This window comes from Musca vetustissima, unplaced genomic scaffold (assembly GCF_032173495.1).
Source record: "Musca vetustissima isolate MV318-11 ecotype Yass unplaced genomic scaffold, APGP_CSIRO_Mvet_v1 utg17137, whole genome shotgun sequence".
NCBI classification, from domain to species: Eukaryota; Metazoa; Arthropoda; class Insecta; order Diptera; family Muscidae; genus Musca; species Musca vetustissima.
Window position 1 is genome coordinate 136,002 of NW_026880094.1, and position 16,813 is coordinate 152,814.

General features: G+C 34.5%; 1 protein-coding gene across 1 annotated transcript in view; it reads left to right on the forward strand.

Moving 5' to 3' along the window:
- LOC133325449 (synaptic vesicle glycoprotein 2B-like) overlaps positions 1 to 12,748 on the forward strand; it is a 29,025-nt gene extending 16,277 nt beyond the window's left edge. The window contains exons 2-6 of the mRNA XM_061534213.1: positions 11,004 to 11,105; positions 11,174 to 11,498; positions 11,565 to 11,925; positions 12,061 to 12,384; positions 12,455 to 12,748. Coding sequence (XP_061390197.1) covers positions 11,004 to 11,105; positions 11,174 to 11,498; positions 11,565 to 11,925; positions 12,061 to 12,384; positions 12,455 to 12,748 — 1,406 coding nt within the window. The remainder of the gene's footprint in view (positions 1 to 11,003; positions 11,106 to 11,173; positions 11,499 to 11,564; positions 11,926 to 12,060; positions 12,385 to 12,454) is intronic.
- Positions 12,749 to 16,813: the final 4,065 nt, after the last annotated feature.

Consider the following 16,813-nt stretch of genomic DNA (forward strand, 5'->3'; position numbering starts at 1 on the left):
TTGCCCTTATAAAATCCTGATGGCCATTTGACTCCCGCAACCAATCCTTGACATGGTGATGATAATTGTCAATCTGAAACACTCCAACAAGCCTCATATTTTCTTCAGCGAAGGGAACTGTAAGGTTTTGCAACACATTTCTATAAACTCCACAAAAAGAAAATGTGCCCCATACCATTCTAGGCCCGTCTCCATGCCTTCCAATACTGTGGCATGAGCCTTTAATTTCTGGACTTTCTCATGGTAATTTTTTGCATGTCTGAATCTTCAATATTTAACTTTAATTCATCCGAGAGCATAATATTTCTCAACTGAGTCGAATTCCAATTAATATGAGATTTTGCGAAAGGTAATCTTGCTTTCCGATTCTTCTCAGAAATAAAATAACTTTCTTGATAATTTCCGGGCATTTTGACCTGCTACCATAGCTTATATCCAGGCTATGTTCTTGATGTTATTTCCAATGATAATCCTCTCACCAATTTCGTTGAATTTTTAATTGGAGATTTTTTTACTACAATTTTTTAATCAGTACTCGTATAGTTGATTAAAATCTTAACTTATATATCACCGAAATCATATTAAGTGAAAATTTATTTTCATAACCACTGGTAATTAGCTGTTTTATCGGAGGACTCTATTTGTTTCTAGACATTTTTATATTTGGTGGTTGACAGTACGTTAGAATTGAAAACCAGATACATGTTATTGTAATAAAAGCCATTTTTAAATTACCTTTAAGAATCGAAATATGTGTAGAACCCAAAACATAATTATAACGGTAAAAAATTACTAAAATATCAGAGCTCATCTGTTTGTACAGTATTGTTGGTTTTGTTTTGTCCAAGCAAAAATTGCCACAATTTCCTTTTCCATTTATTATTATTGTTTATTTGAAAATGATATTTGCATTGATTCTTTTGTTTTATTTTAAAGCGATTAAAGAACTCGATTTAAAAAAGAACAACAAGATATGTTTATTTTTGATACAGTTATACGGCATTTATTGTCTTTGTAATTTTCGTTTATTTAGTTTTGACCACCAATCTATGGCGAATTGGCTGACTATATTTAGTTTGAGGTTAAATTAACATCACTATATATATATATATATAATTAAATTATATTAATATTATTATATTTTTTTACTCTTATTCATATTGACTAAAAACACTTTCGCATTATTTCGAAGTGACTCCTGGGCTAGTGTGACATTCTTCCCTTCATGAGCCAATTCTACTCAGTTTCTTTTTCATTGCCGCCTCATAGAAATATTGGATTTAGTTCTGTCCGACTGTGTGGTCTAAATCCTATATAAAGCGAACAGAATATCTAATATCAATCAAACTTTGCACATTTTAATATTTTTACAAAACCTAGATAAAGCCCGAATATAGAACCCGTTGGTCCACGTCATCTGTTACCACCCGTCAAATTTTAAATACTTGAATTATCCAATTTGATTCAATGTCTGCACCAGAGATGGTCCGTCAGAAACAGTGACGTACATGACATACATTTTCAGAAGGAAAACGTATATTACATACATTTTTTCAGAAATTATCTGAAGAGAACCCACCCAAAACCATTAAGTTTTTGACAAAATACCTATTTCCATTAATGAATTTGGAAATTACGTATGCTTTACTGAAATCCATATAAAATTTCAAAAAAGAAATTCTCTTTTCGTCCTTAATTTATTGAAACGGATGACAATTATCACAAGATGCGATTTTTCTTCCTCGCAATATTCTAAAAAATGTTGCTCATAGGATTTTAATTAGTGTCCTCTAAGACGAGAAATCGATATTTTAGCAGTCTATTCTGAATTTTACCCGTTTCATGTCACTAAAACGCTTTCAATAAATTCAGTATATATTCTTTATTACGTAATATTGCCAAATACTTCGAAGAAAACGAGGAAAAAAGCGGTTTTCTAAATTTCGGAACCGAATATTCAGTTAATAAAACTTGTCTACATACCTTATATAAATATCATTAAAATGCCACAAATGAAAAGTGCTAAATTTATTGAACCTGGACTATTACGGATTTGTTTATATTAATACCCTTTTTAAAAAAATTTAAAAACCGGAGCTTTTTCCTCGAGATTAGTGGTTTGGCTTATTGGGCCAATATACATTTTCTTTTGGGCAGCGCCCCATTGTCAGTATTTCTCACTGGATATGCTGTATTTTAGCCAATTTCCGGAATATTTCATGTTTGGGGTATATAACAGGAAATATAATGGTCCCGGACCATTTTCCGTAGTATTATCTTTTTTAACCGAAATTTCTCATTGAAATGGCTATAATTTGGCGTGTCTGATTCCTGGTGAATAGAAAAAGTCGTTTTTGAAATTATTGGGTTATTATTTTTTTAATAGCCCACATATAAATGTATGGTTGAATTTTCAAAAGACATTCTAGTTGGAAAACTGGGGTAGGAACAGTTTTCCAACTTGAATATCTATCTGTAAATTGGAACTTTATTTTTTGCAGAACATAACTACTACCAAATAATTCAATAACATAGTCGCCATATAAAGGTCCCGGTCGATACAAGGAATTTTAAATTACATAAAACGTGGGGTATAACATAACTAACCCGGTCGAACTTAACGACATTTGGACCCCATGTTTCTTTGGACCAAACCCGTTCAGACAATTTGGATGTCCGTCCGTCTGTCCTTCTCTCTAGTTACCGATTTAGTTAAATTTCTTCCAAACTTAGTTCATATTTGAAGATGGGGAATATCGGTCCACTCCTTCTGATATCTCCCACACAATATTATTTTTTTTTATATCATGTGAACGGGCTATAACCTAATATTTCAACCAAGCCTGTATAATGTTGAAAGATAGGCCTACACCTTCTAGTACCTCACACACAAAGGAAGTACTAGAAGGTCAATATTTTAAAAAAACTTGTACATCTCATGAAGCGAACGGAATATCTAATTTCATCCAAACTTTACAAATCGAAATATTTTTATCAATCCCAAAACAGTATCAAAATTGTGAATATTTATAAATACAATGTTGAGCGCACGGAATTTTCGACATCGTCTTATTTTTACAAATCTAAATCAAGTTCGAACATAGTACCCATCGGTCCATTGTTTAAACTTTGTAGGGGAGGTAGAAGACTCCCCCACAAAGGTAAAACCTTTTGAAACTTTGTACATCTAATGAATAAGTACAAATGACGAGCCTACTACCGTATCATCCCAACCATCACACGGTTATAGCATTCCTATAAAGTGTAAAAATTAAATAAATTTAATCTCTAGCCAATCGAATGTTCGATTTGGTCCAAACTTTGAACTTCGTAATATTTGTACCAAACCTTCTTCTGGTACTTCCACCTTAAGGTTCTACTATGAAGGAATCCGAGTCTTCATTCCATTGGACCTCATGGGATCGTCGATAGCACACATGAAATCTGTGCAGCAAATAGTTGTTTTTGAAGCCAAAAATGACTACAGATGCATAGAAGTCCTAAACCAAAATCCTTCAGCAATTTCGAACTGTGGACTAAGATCTGGATATAGTAAGATGGCCTAATTGAAGTTTGTTTCCTTTTAGTTTTTTTTTTTTTAATGAATAGAATTATTTCAATAGAATCTTGTATTCTTTGTAAATGTACCTACAAAAATATCTTTCATTCAAGTTAATCATGACAAATCCCGTAATATAATTGAAATCATTAGCTGCGCCACCGGGATTTAAGACATTTTTTATTACAGGCCAATATCTTGTCTGATGTTAGGAACATTGCTTTGTTGGATTTTTATTTGTATATTTACTCTCAGTCAAGGTGATTAGATTGTTACACCAGTCTACATAAAAATACCGAAGTATTTATAATTGCATGGCATTTGAAATGTAAATACCCGTTTACAGTTTGAAAATCGTTGGGCCATGTACAAAAATTAGCTTCTAAATTATCATTATATCTATATTTCTCTTGAAATATTCCATAGAATTTATATTAAATTTTTTGTAGCATTGTGTTCTTTATCAAATAATACAATAGATTTTTATTTAGGCTGCTGTATTCATTTGAGGTCAGTTTTATAAAGACAGTGAAGATGGAAAGGTGTCATCGCCAGCAGCAGAACTTTATAGAATATCAAAGTGACATTTTCGTACAAATGTAAAAGTGAATTTAAAAAAATATATATATTTTTGAAATGTTTTGTGGCATCGCAGTAAAATAATACAAAATTTTAAGGTGTTTATATTGATAATACTGACAACAATCACAACAACAAAACAAAATACCAAGAACATGAAGTACATAAATAGTGAAAGAAATATAAACTCATGTCGTGGTAAAGTTTCTCGAAGACAATGGCTATTCTAGAATGTGGGAGTTCCTATACGAAATTTTGCATACAGTTCATGGAAAACAAATGTATTTGTTGTTCTAGTTGATAGTGAAGGCAAACATTTTGTTTCACACACCATGAATTTTTTCATATTTCGGAATTAAGCATAACCATATTTATATCATCAGTTTTTTGGCTCTATGCTACGATAAAAATGTGTCTCATCGAAATATCGATTTTATATCCCAAGTTTATATGGACTAAATCGGACAGTCCTTCTGTCTGGATGGTGCGCCTAATTTATCCAAACTATGTTTCCATTTGACTCAATATTAATTTTTATAAGATCTGTAAAATGTCTGTTGAAGAAAGTTGTGGGTCCACTCCAAGCGAACAGAATATTCTAATATTTTACCAAAGCTACAATAAATCCCAATCCCTAATAAAAATATATATATTACAAAAAGGAAAGGGTGGCTTCTAAGTGGTCTCAAGTTTTCTGAAGATGTTATTCGTCTGGGGACACTTTTATTTAACGATTTCCATATATACTTGTTCTTTTTTTCTTTAGCTGGCTTAAAAAGATTTCAAAGCACGTCGGTTTTGCACGCAGCTCTCCCAATTTGAAATACCTTGTTTCGAAATGTTCTCTTCAACTTGATTATTTTTTTATATATCATGTGAACGGACTATAACCTAATATTTCAACCAAGTCTGTATAATGTTGAAAGATAGGCCTACTCATTCTAGTACCTCACACACAAAGGAAGTACTAGAAGGTCAATATTTTAAAAAAACTTGTACATCTCATGAAGCGAACGGAATATCTAATTTCATCCAAACTTTACAAATCGAAATATTTTTATCAATCCCAAATCAGTATTAAAATTGTGAATATTTATAAATACAATGTTTAGCGGACGAAATGTTCTCTTCAACTTGATTTTCCAACGAATTCGTGGCCTTCCCTTTCTGCGTGAGTCATCAATTGGCTCGCTTTTATATGCCTATTGTACTGAGACATCCTCATCCATTCTCACAACATGGCCTAGCCAACGTAGTCGCTGCAGCTCGATACGTCCGATATCCGAGGATAGATGGTATAACTGGTTCATTTGACGGTGATATTCACCGTCAACGCAGATCGGCCCATAGATCTTTCGGAGAATTTTCCTCTCAAACACTCTAAGAGTTGCCGCACCTACTTGCGTAAGTACATATGCTTTAGATATATATATATATATATATATATCAGCACGGGTAGTTTCAACGTCTTTTAGAGTGTGAGTTTGGTCTAGCGGGACGTGGCCTTGTTTCTAAACTGCTTACTTAGATCATAGTAGCATCTGTTGGCCAATACTATCCTTCACCGAATTTCAAAACTGATGTCATTAGTTTTATTTATGGCGGTACTGAGGCATATAAAATCTTTGACTACCTCGAAGCTGTAGTTCTCAAGTTCCACAGTTGGTCGGAGTATACTGGACGTCTTGCCCATTGATACCATCAGCTTGGTCTTCTCACCATTTACTGCCAGAACAATTTTGGCAGTCTTTTTCTCAATTTGTTCAAAGGTGGCTGTTACCGATAGCAATGTTCGATCCATTATATCGATGTCGTCGGCGAGTAACATATTCTGTTTGGTGTACAGAGTGTCATTTCTGTTCAACCTTACTTCTCGTATGACCTTTTCTGGCAGGATGTTAAAATGATCACACAACAAACTGTCACCTTGTCGGAATCCTCGTTCAGTATAAAAGGGCTCCGAGAGGTCTCTTCCTACTTTAAATGCTGACCTTGAGCCACTCAATGTTATCCTGCATAGACGTATTAATTTTGCAGGAATGCCGTCCGCAGATATGGCTTTAAACCCCTCTGAACGGATAGGGCTGTCGAATGCGGTTTTATAGTGGAATGTGTCGATGTGTTTTTCGTGGGTCTTTTCCAAGATTTGGCGCAGTGTGAAAATCTGGTAAATTGTGGATTTACCAGGTCTGAAGACGCATTGGTATGGTCCAATAATGTCATTGACCATTGGCTTCAGTCGTTCACCGCCGATTAATATTTCAAGGTGTTTCAAAGGGTTTGATAAAAAAAATTCCCCAAAATTTCAACATTTTTACTATTCCAAACACTTTCGGATATGTTCTCTTCTATTTTGAATATTTTCGGCCATAATCAGGGATGGTCCGTGTGACGAATTTTTAGGTTTTCGACTGCCAAAAAGGTGTAAACGTCATATACTTGTATAAAATGTAATAAATGTAGTAAACGTCATTTATTTCAATATTATCAGCATATACATATATTTTCAAGAATATATATTATTTTTACGTATATCTGACTATTCCTTACTAGAACTGATAAAAATTTCTAAATTTTTTTGAGAATAAAATTTTGAAATTTTACTTTAATTTGAGTAAAGCATGCGTAGTTTCCAAATTGATTAATGGAAATTGATATTTTGTCAAAAACCTAATGGATTTGGGTAGGTTTCCGACGTTTCTGACGTATGTATTATACGTCGGAAAGGTATGTCATTTACGTCACTGTTTCTGATAGGCCATCTCTGGCCATAATGTGAACAACTCGCGGCTCAATTTCTATGTATTCCTCAAATCCACGAGGTACTTACTCTTGACTGGTTTTACTTCGAGGGTTTTTTGGGAAAATAATACGAAATACTGTGTTAACAAGTCAAAATATAACCAAAACAAAATTTACTATTTTTCACTATGTTTTCGCATGCGTTTGTTTACATCATGTCTTGGTATTTTGTTATTCACATAAATAATAGTTGTAATAACATCCTAGTCTTGCAAAGTTTATTTGACTAAATCTTCTTATCTTATTTGGAAAATAATTTACAATTTTACATCGTCGCTGAAAAGTCGGCAAACAGCAGCCCTTACAGTTATTTATAAACGGAAATTTTCGAAAACAGTTTGACGTTCTCTTTTTTTGCCAAAGAAAATAAAAGTTGCAATTAAATAACTGAGAAAAATGGTTGTAAACGGTAAGTGAACTGATAAAAGTTAATATTTAAGAATAATAAATTTGAGATGAAATGAACTAATTCACGTGTTTTGGATTAGAAACTATATTTTATTAACGGAATCTGGAAAATAGTTTAGATTTTTTGAAATTAGCTTAATGTTTACTTTACACCAAATAAATTGATAGTAAACAAAGTAAAAGTACACGATTTTTTGGGCATTGGGACTATGGGGACAATTGTGTTAGAATCGAACTAGTTTGTATATAGGTCATGTTTCGGTTAGTCCTTTTGGATTTTTTAAAAAAAATATTTAAAGAATATTTCTCAAGGAATTTTGAGCTTTCATGCTCACAAAATAACCTACGCCTATCCAAAACGAACCAAATTTCGAAATGGATACTCGAAAATAGATATTTATTTCATATACTCGCATAATTTAAAACAATTTAAATCTGAAGAGCACTTGCGTATAACCTCCACCGAAAGAAGTGCGTTAAAAATTGCTTTAAAATTGTCTGCTAGTAGGTTGTTAATTATCTGAAAAAATAAAACACAAAATTACAGACACTCAGATTGGAAAACTGTCCTTGGAAATTCACCGTATCGAAAACAACAAAGCTCCTATATAGACAAATTTCGTGGACGAAGTTTTTAATTCACCTCTGAAATGTTAAAATGTCAGAAATATTGAAAGTATGTGATCTAAGCCTAAACATGGACCAACATTGAAAAACTTCTACAAATTTAAAAAAAAAAAAAAACATGAAATTAAATCGAAATAGTTATGCAACAATGTCTTTCAACCTCCAAGAACCTAGAATGGGACATTAGTGTGAAAATACCCCATATTTTCAAACAACATACAAGTTTGGTTCAAATAGTTTACCCTTTTTAGGGGAGGTACCACAAGGAGTGGACTAATATTTCCCATATTTGAAGATGATTTGAATCGAACGGATATTTGTATTGCGGAACATTTTCTAAATTGAATTTGGTCGTTATATTCTTCCGGGATGAAATGTTTACACCATGAGGTGGTTATTCAAATACCTCCAGAAGAAAACGAATCAACAAATAAGCTTATATGGAAAATGACGTCCGACGGAAGAATATGTCTGAAATCCTTAAATAATTTTTGGTTGTCTAATTTGAATATTAAAGGGGAATACCGTTATATTGGGGCTACACCCAATATCAATATTAATAAATTTTAGGAAGTTGCATTGTATATTGAGAACCCCAAAATGCTAAATTACAGCCACTTCGTTTGCAAAACGTGTCCAACATCCCCAAAATACCGTATATTGGGGGAACCGTTAAATGGGGGGCAATACCCAAAACGTGGACAGCTATAGCCCATTTCCAATTTCAAGTGTCCAAGAAGTAATAGCAATGTCTGTATACAATTTAAAAGCTCTATCTTAAATATTATAATTTCGACAGTCAGGCAGACGGACATGGCTAAATTTGCAATTATGGGATCTCCGGCGTATCGAATTTAATACATGCTCCACCGTTCTTTTTTCCATTTCCAATTTCAAGCGTCCAAGAAGTAATAGCAATGTCTGTATACAATTTCAAAGCTCTATCTTAAATATTATAATTTCGACAGTCAGGCAGACGGACATGGCTAAATTTGCAATTATGGGATCTCCGTCGTATCGAATTTAATACACACTCCACCGTATGATGGATGAAATAAGAAGGTTCATTCTTTTTTTTTTTTGGACTGTTCCATTAGAGGCTGAGTGGTACACCACACTTTGCTTGACTGAAGTTTTCAGAGAAATTCGATTCGTCTAAAAGTAGATTGATGTCAAATCGTTCAAAAACCATGCTTTACAGCTGAAAATACTTGGGGATGATATATACAATATGTATACATAGCAAGGTCACCTCTCACCAGGCCAAACTCACACTCTACAAGACGCTGATATGATATTGAGAGAAAAATTCTCCGAAAGATCTATGGGTCAATCTGCGTTGACGGTGAATATCGCCGTTGAATGAGCTATAACATATATATATACATCGACATAATCAGACGTATCGAGCTGCAACGACTACATTGGCTAGGCCATGTTGTGAGAATGGATGAAGATGCCCCAGCTCAAAAGCCATATAAAAGCGAGCCAATCTGAAACATACACCAAAACATGCAGCCAAAACATTGAGTGGCCAACACTATCAATAGATCTTCACCCTATAGAAAATCTTTGATTTATCATGGAAATAAAAAAATTAAAAAAGTTTCACAAACAAACAGACATAGACTCTTCCCACAGGTTCAGGACGCAAGGAACAGTATATCTAGGATCAAATTGAGCATTTTAATAATGTTTATGCTTTCGATAACTAGCGAAATGTGCATATTTATAAGAAAAAATCAAAAAGTTGCTTTAGTTTTGACCAGGCAAAAATTGGCTCAAATTAGTTTTCCCATATTATATTTTTTATTTCAATATAACTTTTACGTTTATATCTTTTTTTAAGAGAATAAATTTCCTATTTAGTTCTAAAAAATCATTTATTAAAGTTTATTTTTAAAAATAGTTACAGGTTATTTATTCTGTTTGCAATTTCAGTTGCTTTAATTTTGGCCACAAGTGTATGTCGTAAAACTGCAGCGAAAACTTCGGTGAAATATTAAAGTCTGCCAACTTCAGACCACACAATGTTCACCATTCGCTAAATATAATATAGGAATATGTTTTATATTAAATATTTGACCAGAAGAAGTTGCCCTACATACCCTACATTTGGTTAACCCTTTCAGTGTCAAAAAAAATTTTGTAGGAATAAAAATCTAAAATTTTGTATTTAAAATCATATAAAGACACAGTGTTTATAAAAAAAAACAATTTTTATTTTAACCTTCGGATAGTTTAGTATCCCAAACAAAAACATCAATTGTAACGGTACATAGGATAACCGAAAGATCGCAAAGAAAGAGAGTAGTTTTAAATGTCGAATATATTCGACAAAAACACTGAAAGGGTTAAAATCAAATCGCTAGGACCTTCAACATATCGAAATTACGTTCTAGAAGATGTATGAAATCCTCAAAATACCGAATAGTGTGGTATCCGTTATAATACTAAAATGGGGACCGTGAATTCCGAGGGCTGTGAATTCCGAGTGGAACACCACACTTTATTTGACTGAAGTCTTCGCAGAAATTCGATTCGTCTAAACACAGATTGATATCGAAGCGTTCCAAAATCTTGCTTTAGAGCTGGAGATACTTGGGAGCTTTTTTGATGATAATATATTTATATATACAGTAGTCCTTATATGATATACATTTTTGTAAAGATTTCGTGTCACAATTTCATGAATTTAAATTAAGCCGATTCGTCTTGGCGTCAGTCAGTATCTTATAACGCAAATTATATATATATATATATATAGTTGATAGTTTTATAGCATTAAAAAAATTATCCCGCTGGCTACATTATTTTTTTATTTGTTGAATGTTTTTCATTCCATTACTCATGGCATCAAGTTTTTTTATCTGATCTGAAACATGAAACTGATTTACTACCGAGAAAAAAAAATAATAATTTCAAATTATCAATCAAATTTAATTAACCTAAGAGACATATGTATATAAATGTTTAAATCAATCACGCAATCCGTTATTTAATTTCAATTTTTTTCTATTATTTTCAGTACTTCCGATTAAAACTTCAATTGATTCCACAAAGGCAACTAATGGTAAACTCAAATCATTAGAGGAGGCCATAACATTTTCCGAGGCTTTAGAAAAGACTGGTAGGTTGTGGAATAAGATATTCCAATAAATATTACCGCTAAATAATAAAATTTGATTCCAATTTCAGGTTATGGAAAATTTAATTACTTAGTTATAATAATAGCGGGTCTAATATTGGCCAATGTGCTGCTGGAAACATCGGCTGTGGCTTTCTATATGCCCGTGGCACACTGTGACCTGGAGTTGACAAATTTCCGCAAAGGTCTACTGAGTGCCATCGGTTATGTGGGCATGATAATCAGTTCACATTTGTGGGGATTTTTGGCGGATACCAAGGGTCGTAAACGGGTCATAAAGCCCACTCTAATAGCGGGTTTTATCGTTACAGTAATCTCAAGTTTTGCCATGGAGTTTTGGACCATGTTAATTTTAAGGCTAATCAATGGTATATTGTAAGTGAAATTCAGAATATCTTCTATTTATTACATTATTATTCAAGATTCGTATTTTATTTTCAGTGTCTCTGGTGCCTCGGCCACTGTATATGCCTATATCAGTGAATTCCATGTTGATCGTACACGTTCAAAATCAATGATGATCTCATCGTTTATTTTCGCCATTGGTGCCATGCTTATGCCTGTGATATCGTTTGCCGTCATAAATCGTGAATGGCGTTTGCCAATACCGTTCTTGGGTCTGGTCTATAAGCCATGGCGTTTATTTGTAATTGTTTGCGGCATTCCTGGTCTGGTGTGTGGCCTGGCAATGTATTTCCTACCAGAAAGTCCGAAATTTCTGTTATCCATCAATAAGGAAGAAGAAACGAAAGAGGTGATACAACAAATGTACAGAATGAATGGTGGAAAAGAAAAATTGGTGGTAAGTAAGAAAAATCGGCTGATTTTTTATAATAGTTATTCAAGGACTATAAGAGGCATGGATTTTTTAGAGAATACTTTTTCGTGGACTATAAAAGGCGTGGATTTTTAAAAGGAATATTTTTCTTATTTTCAGATACCACATTTAATTTCCGAAGAAGACGCCAATGCGGGCATTGAAAGTAGTCAGAATAAAAAGTCCCATAATATCTTAAGCTTCTTACAAATGATGTGGAATCAAACGGCACCACTATTCCAAAAGAAATACTTACGATCTACGGCAATCGTGTGTACAACCCAATTTTGGTTATATGTCATTACCAATGGCCTGTACATGTGGTTTCCGTTCATTATCAATGCCATGGGTGAATTTATGAAAAATAATCCGGGGGGAAATGAGCTGCTTTGTAATATTGTCTACAATAAACATGCGCATATGGATGATACGGCTGATAATTCGGTAAGTTACAGAGATTGTTCAAAATTTTCAATAAAAAAATTAAATATTAATTTTGGGTTGTCCTTTACAGACCTTTGTTGCCTGTCCCGACAAGCTGGAGAACACCACCTATATGTATTCTCTGCTAATGGAAATCTTATATGTCTCAACATTTGCCGTGATAACTGTGATAATCAACCGCGTTAGCAAAAAATGTATAATGGTCATTATGATACTGTTCTGTACTTCGTGTGGTCTGGTAGCCATTTGGTTACCCTACACCTCGGTGTCGGCCATATTGTATGTTATAATGTTTGTGGTGGGAACATCCATAAATGTGTTGGGTGCCGCCACAGTGGATTTATATCCCACCCAATTAAGGTGAGCTGGAGCGATCAGTTTTCTTCTGAGTATTTAAATTTATTTCAATATTGTTTTTTACAGAGCCATGGCCATGTTAAAATCCACGAGTAGGTTAAAAACCTTCTCACTTAGATACTTAACTAAAATGAATGATCAGTGATATTTGGCCTCAATTTAATATTAGTTAGTTAATTTTTTTTACAAACTACTTACAAATATTATATATTTTTCATATCTATTAATTATATAAGGATTATAAAAAACAAGGCGTGGATTTATTAAAGATATATTTTTTCGTGGAAGGATTCAATAACAAGGCGTGGATTTATTAAAGAATATTTTTTCAAGGATTATAACAAGGCGTGGATTTATTAAAGAATATTTTTTCAAGGATTATAACAAGGCGTGGATTTATTAAAGAATATTTTTTCAAGGATTATAACAAGGCGTGGATTTATTAAAGAATATTTTTTCAAGGATTATAACAAGGCGTGGATTTATTAAAGAATATTTTTTCAAGGATTATTACAAGGCGTGGATTTATTAAAGAATATTTTTTCAAGGATTATTACAAGGCGTGGATTTATTAAAGAATATTTTTTCAAGGATTATTACAAGGCGTGGATTTATTAAAGAATATTTTTTCAAGGACCACAAAAGGCGTGGATTTATTAAAGAATATTTTTTCAAGGATTATAACAAGGCGTGGATTTATTAAAGAATATTTTTTCAAGGATTATAACAAGGCGTGGATTTATTAAAGAATATTTTTTCAAGGATTACACAAGGCGTGGATTTATTAAAGAATATTTTTTCAAGGATTACAACAAGGCGTGGATTTATTAAAGAATATTTTTTCAAGGATTATTACAAGGCGTGGATTTATTAAAGAATATTTTTTCAAGGATTATTACAAGGCGTGGATTTATTAAAGAATATTTTTTCAAGGATTAACAAGGCGTGGATTTATTAAAGAATATTTTTTCAAGGACCACAAGGCGTGGATTTATTAAAGAATATGTTACAGGGCCAACTGAGCAGACGGAGAATTATAAAAAAATATTTTTTCATGGATTATTACAAGGCGTGGATTTATTAAAGAATATTTTTTCAAGGATTATTACAAGGCGTGGATTTATTAAAGAATATTTTTTCAAGGATACGACTGACTATGTCGATGTCGGCGTATAAATTGTACAGTTCGTCGTGCATTCGACGCCGATAATTACCGTCGGAGAATTTTTCTTTCAAACACCCATGCTTCAGATCCATATAACAGCACGGGTAGTATCAGCGTCTTGTAAAGTGTGAGTTTGGTCTGTCGGGAGGAGGCCTTGTTTCTAAACTGCTTACTTAGACCATAGTAGCATCTGTTGGCGATCACAATCATTCTCCGAATTTTAAAACTGATGTCATTCGTTTTATTTATGGCTGTACCATGGTATATACAATTTTTAACTACCTCGATGCTGTGATTCTCAAGTTCCACAGTTGGTCCGAGTCTACTGGACGTCTTCCAGTAGACCATCAGCTTGGTCTTCGCGCCGTTTACTGCCAGACCCACTTTGGCAGACTCCCTCTCAATTTGTTCAATGGTGGCTGTTATCGCTCTCTCAATGTTCGACCCATTATGTCGATGTCATCGGCGCAGGCGAGTAACATGTGTTGTTTGGTATACAGAGTGCCATTTCTGTTTACCTTTGCGTCTCTTAACAGATCACACGGCAAACTGTCACCTTGTCTGAATCCTCGTTCGTTATTAAAGGGCTCCGATAGGTCTCTTCCGATTTTAACTACTGACCTTGTCCCATTTAAAGTTATCCTGCATATCCGTACTGATTTTGCAGGAATGCCGAACATAGACATGACTTTAAACACCTCTGAACGGATAGGGCTGTCGAATGCGGCTTTATAGTCGACGAAGTGTTTTGTGCCTATAGGCCTACCTCGCTGTGGCTGAGCCACAGGCGGATATGCACCCACCAACACCGAAGTGCTGTACCAATCGGAGAGCTTGCAGAAGGCATACTCTCCCCCTTGGTGAGGGGCGAAACCACAACCCCCGCGGTGGTATGTGCCGATGTGTTTTTCGGTTGTCCAGGATTTGGTGCGGAGTGAAAATCCGGTCAATGGTGGATTTGCCAGGTCTGAAGCCGCATTGGTATGGTCCACTAATGACATTGACCATTGACTTCAATGGGAAGAAGGCTAATTCCTCTATAGTTGGCACAGGATGCTGAGGTTCCAATCATTGGGCATGCATTCCTGTAGCCAAATTGTACTAATCAGCTGGTGCATGCTCCTTACCAGCATTTGACCACCAGTCGTGAGGAGTTCGACTTGTAACCCATCGGCAGCTGCTGCTTTATTATTCTTCAGCCGATTGATTGCTATTCTGACCTCATCTTGGCTAGATGGTATACACTCTATACAGTCATCTATTATCTGTCACTAGGTTTCCTGCCCGCACCAAAGCCTTCGGTTTGGTGTTTTTCTCGTTGGTAAAATTTTCGGACTTCATTCTGACTCCTGTACATTTCGATTTGCTCACGTTCACGTTTTTCTTGTTCTTTCTTCTTCTTTCTGAAAAAACGTTTCTCCTCTCTTCCTTCCTCCCGATAATTCTCCATCACATTACGTGTTGCTCTATACGCTGTGTTTTTTTAGATCAGTAGTATTACGACACTCCTGATAGTACCATGGATTTCTTGGTGGTGGTTTTTGGTACCCAAGAGTTGCAGTATGTAGGGAGTGGGCAATTCTTTGCCATTGTGCTTCTATGCTATTATCGGGACACTAAGTGCTTTCGTCAAGCAGGTGGGTAAGTTGAGCGGAATAGGCCTCGGCTACCTGTTGTGTTTGCAGCTTTTCGATGTCGAGTTTCCGTGTTGTGTTAGATCGCACCTTTGCTGCAACATTAAGACGAGTGCGAACCTTGGCTGCTACAAGGTACTGGTCCGAATCGATATTCGCTCCTCGGATCGATCGAACGTCTAATACACTGGATGAATGCCTTCCGTATATCACAACATAATCAATTTGATTTCTCGTTGCTTGATCGGGAGAAATCCAGGTGGCTGTGTGTATGTTGAGATGCTTGAATCTCGTGCTGCTAACTACCACGTGTTTTGCTGCCGGAAAGTCAATCAATCTTTGCTTTTTCATAGCAGGAGGGGTTTTCCGAGTGTGGGTAACTAACCCGACGCCTCAACCTTTTTTTCTATAGTTCTTATGGGTGAACTCGCGGCACATATTAGCTCACTATTTCAAAGGGTGATGGAAATAGCTACCCCAGGTGACACCACGGGAAGGTCAATGTCCACAATTGAGATGAAAGGGGACCAAGATAAGCCATGATTTCGCCCTGTTAAAGCCAATCAGAACCGTGCTTGGTATCTATCATCCCCTACGCCACCCAGCGTGGATTTATTAAAGAATATTTTTCAAGGACGAAAAAAGGCGTGGATTTATTAAAGAATATTTTTTTCAAGGACCAAAAAAGGCGTGGATATATTAAAGAATATTTTTTTCAAGGACCAAAAAAGGCGTGGATATATTAAAGAATATTTTTTTCAAGGACCAAAAAGGCGTGGATATATTAAAGAATATTTTTTTCAAGGACCAAAAAGGCGTGGATATATTAAAGAATATTTTTTTCAAGGACCAAAAAAGGCGTGGATATATTAAAGAATATAAAAAGGTGTGGATTTATTAAAGAATATTTTTTCGAGGACCAAAAAAGGTGTGGATTTATTAATTAATATTTTTTCAAGGACCAAAAAAAGGTGTGGATTTATTAAAGAATATTTTTTCAAGGACCAAAAAAGGTGTGGATTTTATTTTTGTCTTTCAAAATGGAATTTCCAATTGGGTATTTCATAAACTAGGAGAATTATTATATATTTAAGAGTATTCAACATGCAGATGAGAGTGTAAGCGTAAAAGTCGCACCTGAAGCGGTATTAGAGCACAACATATTGTATGATTCTCTCACTAACTTAGCAATACAAGGAAACTTGTAAAAAGTGGTGGCATATTCCCGTCAAGAAAAATGGTGCTAAAACCTTCAAAATATATTGGGCGGAAA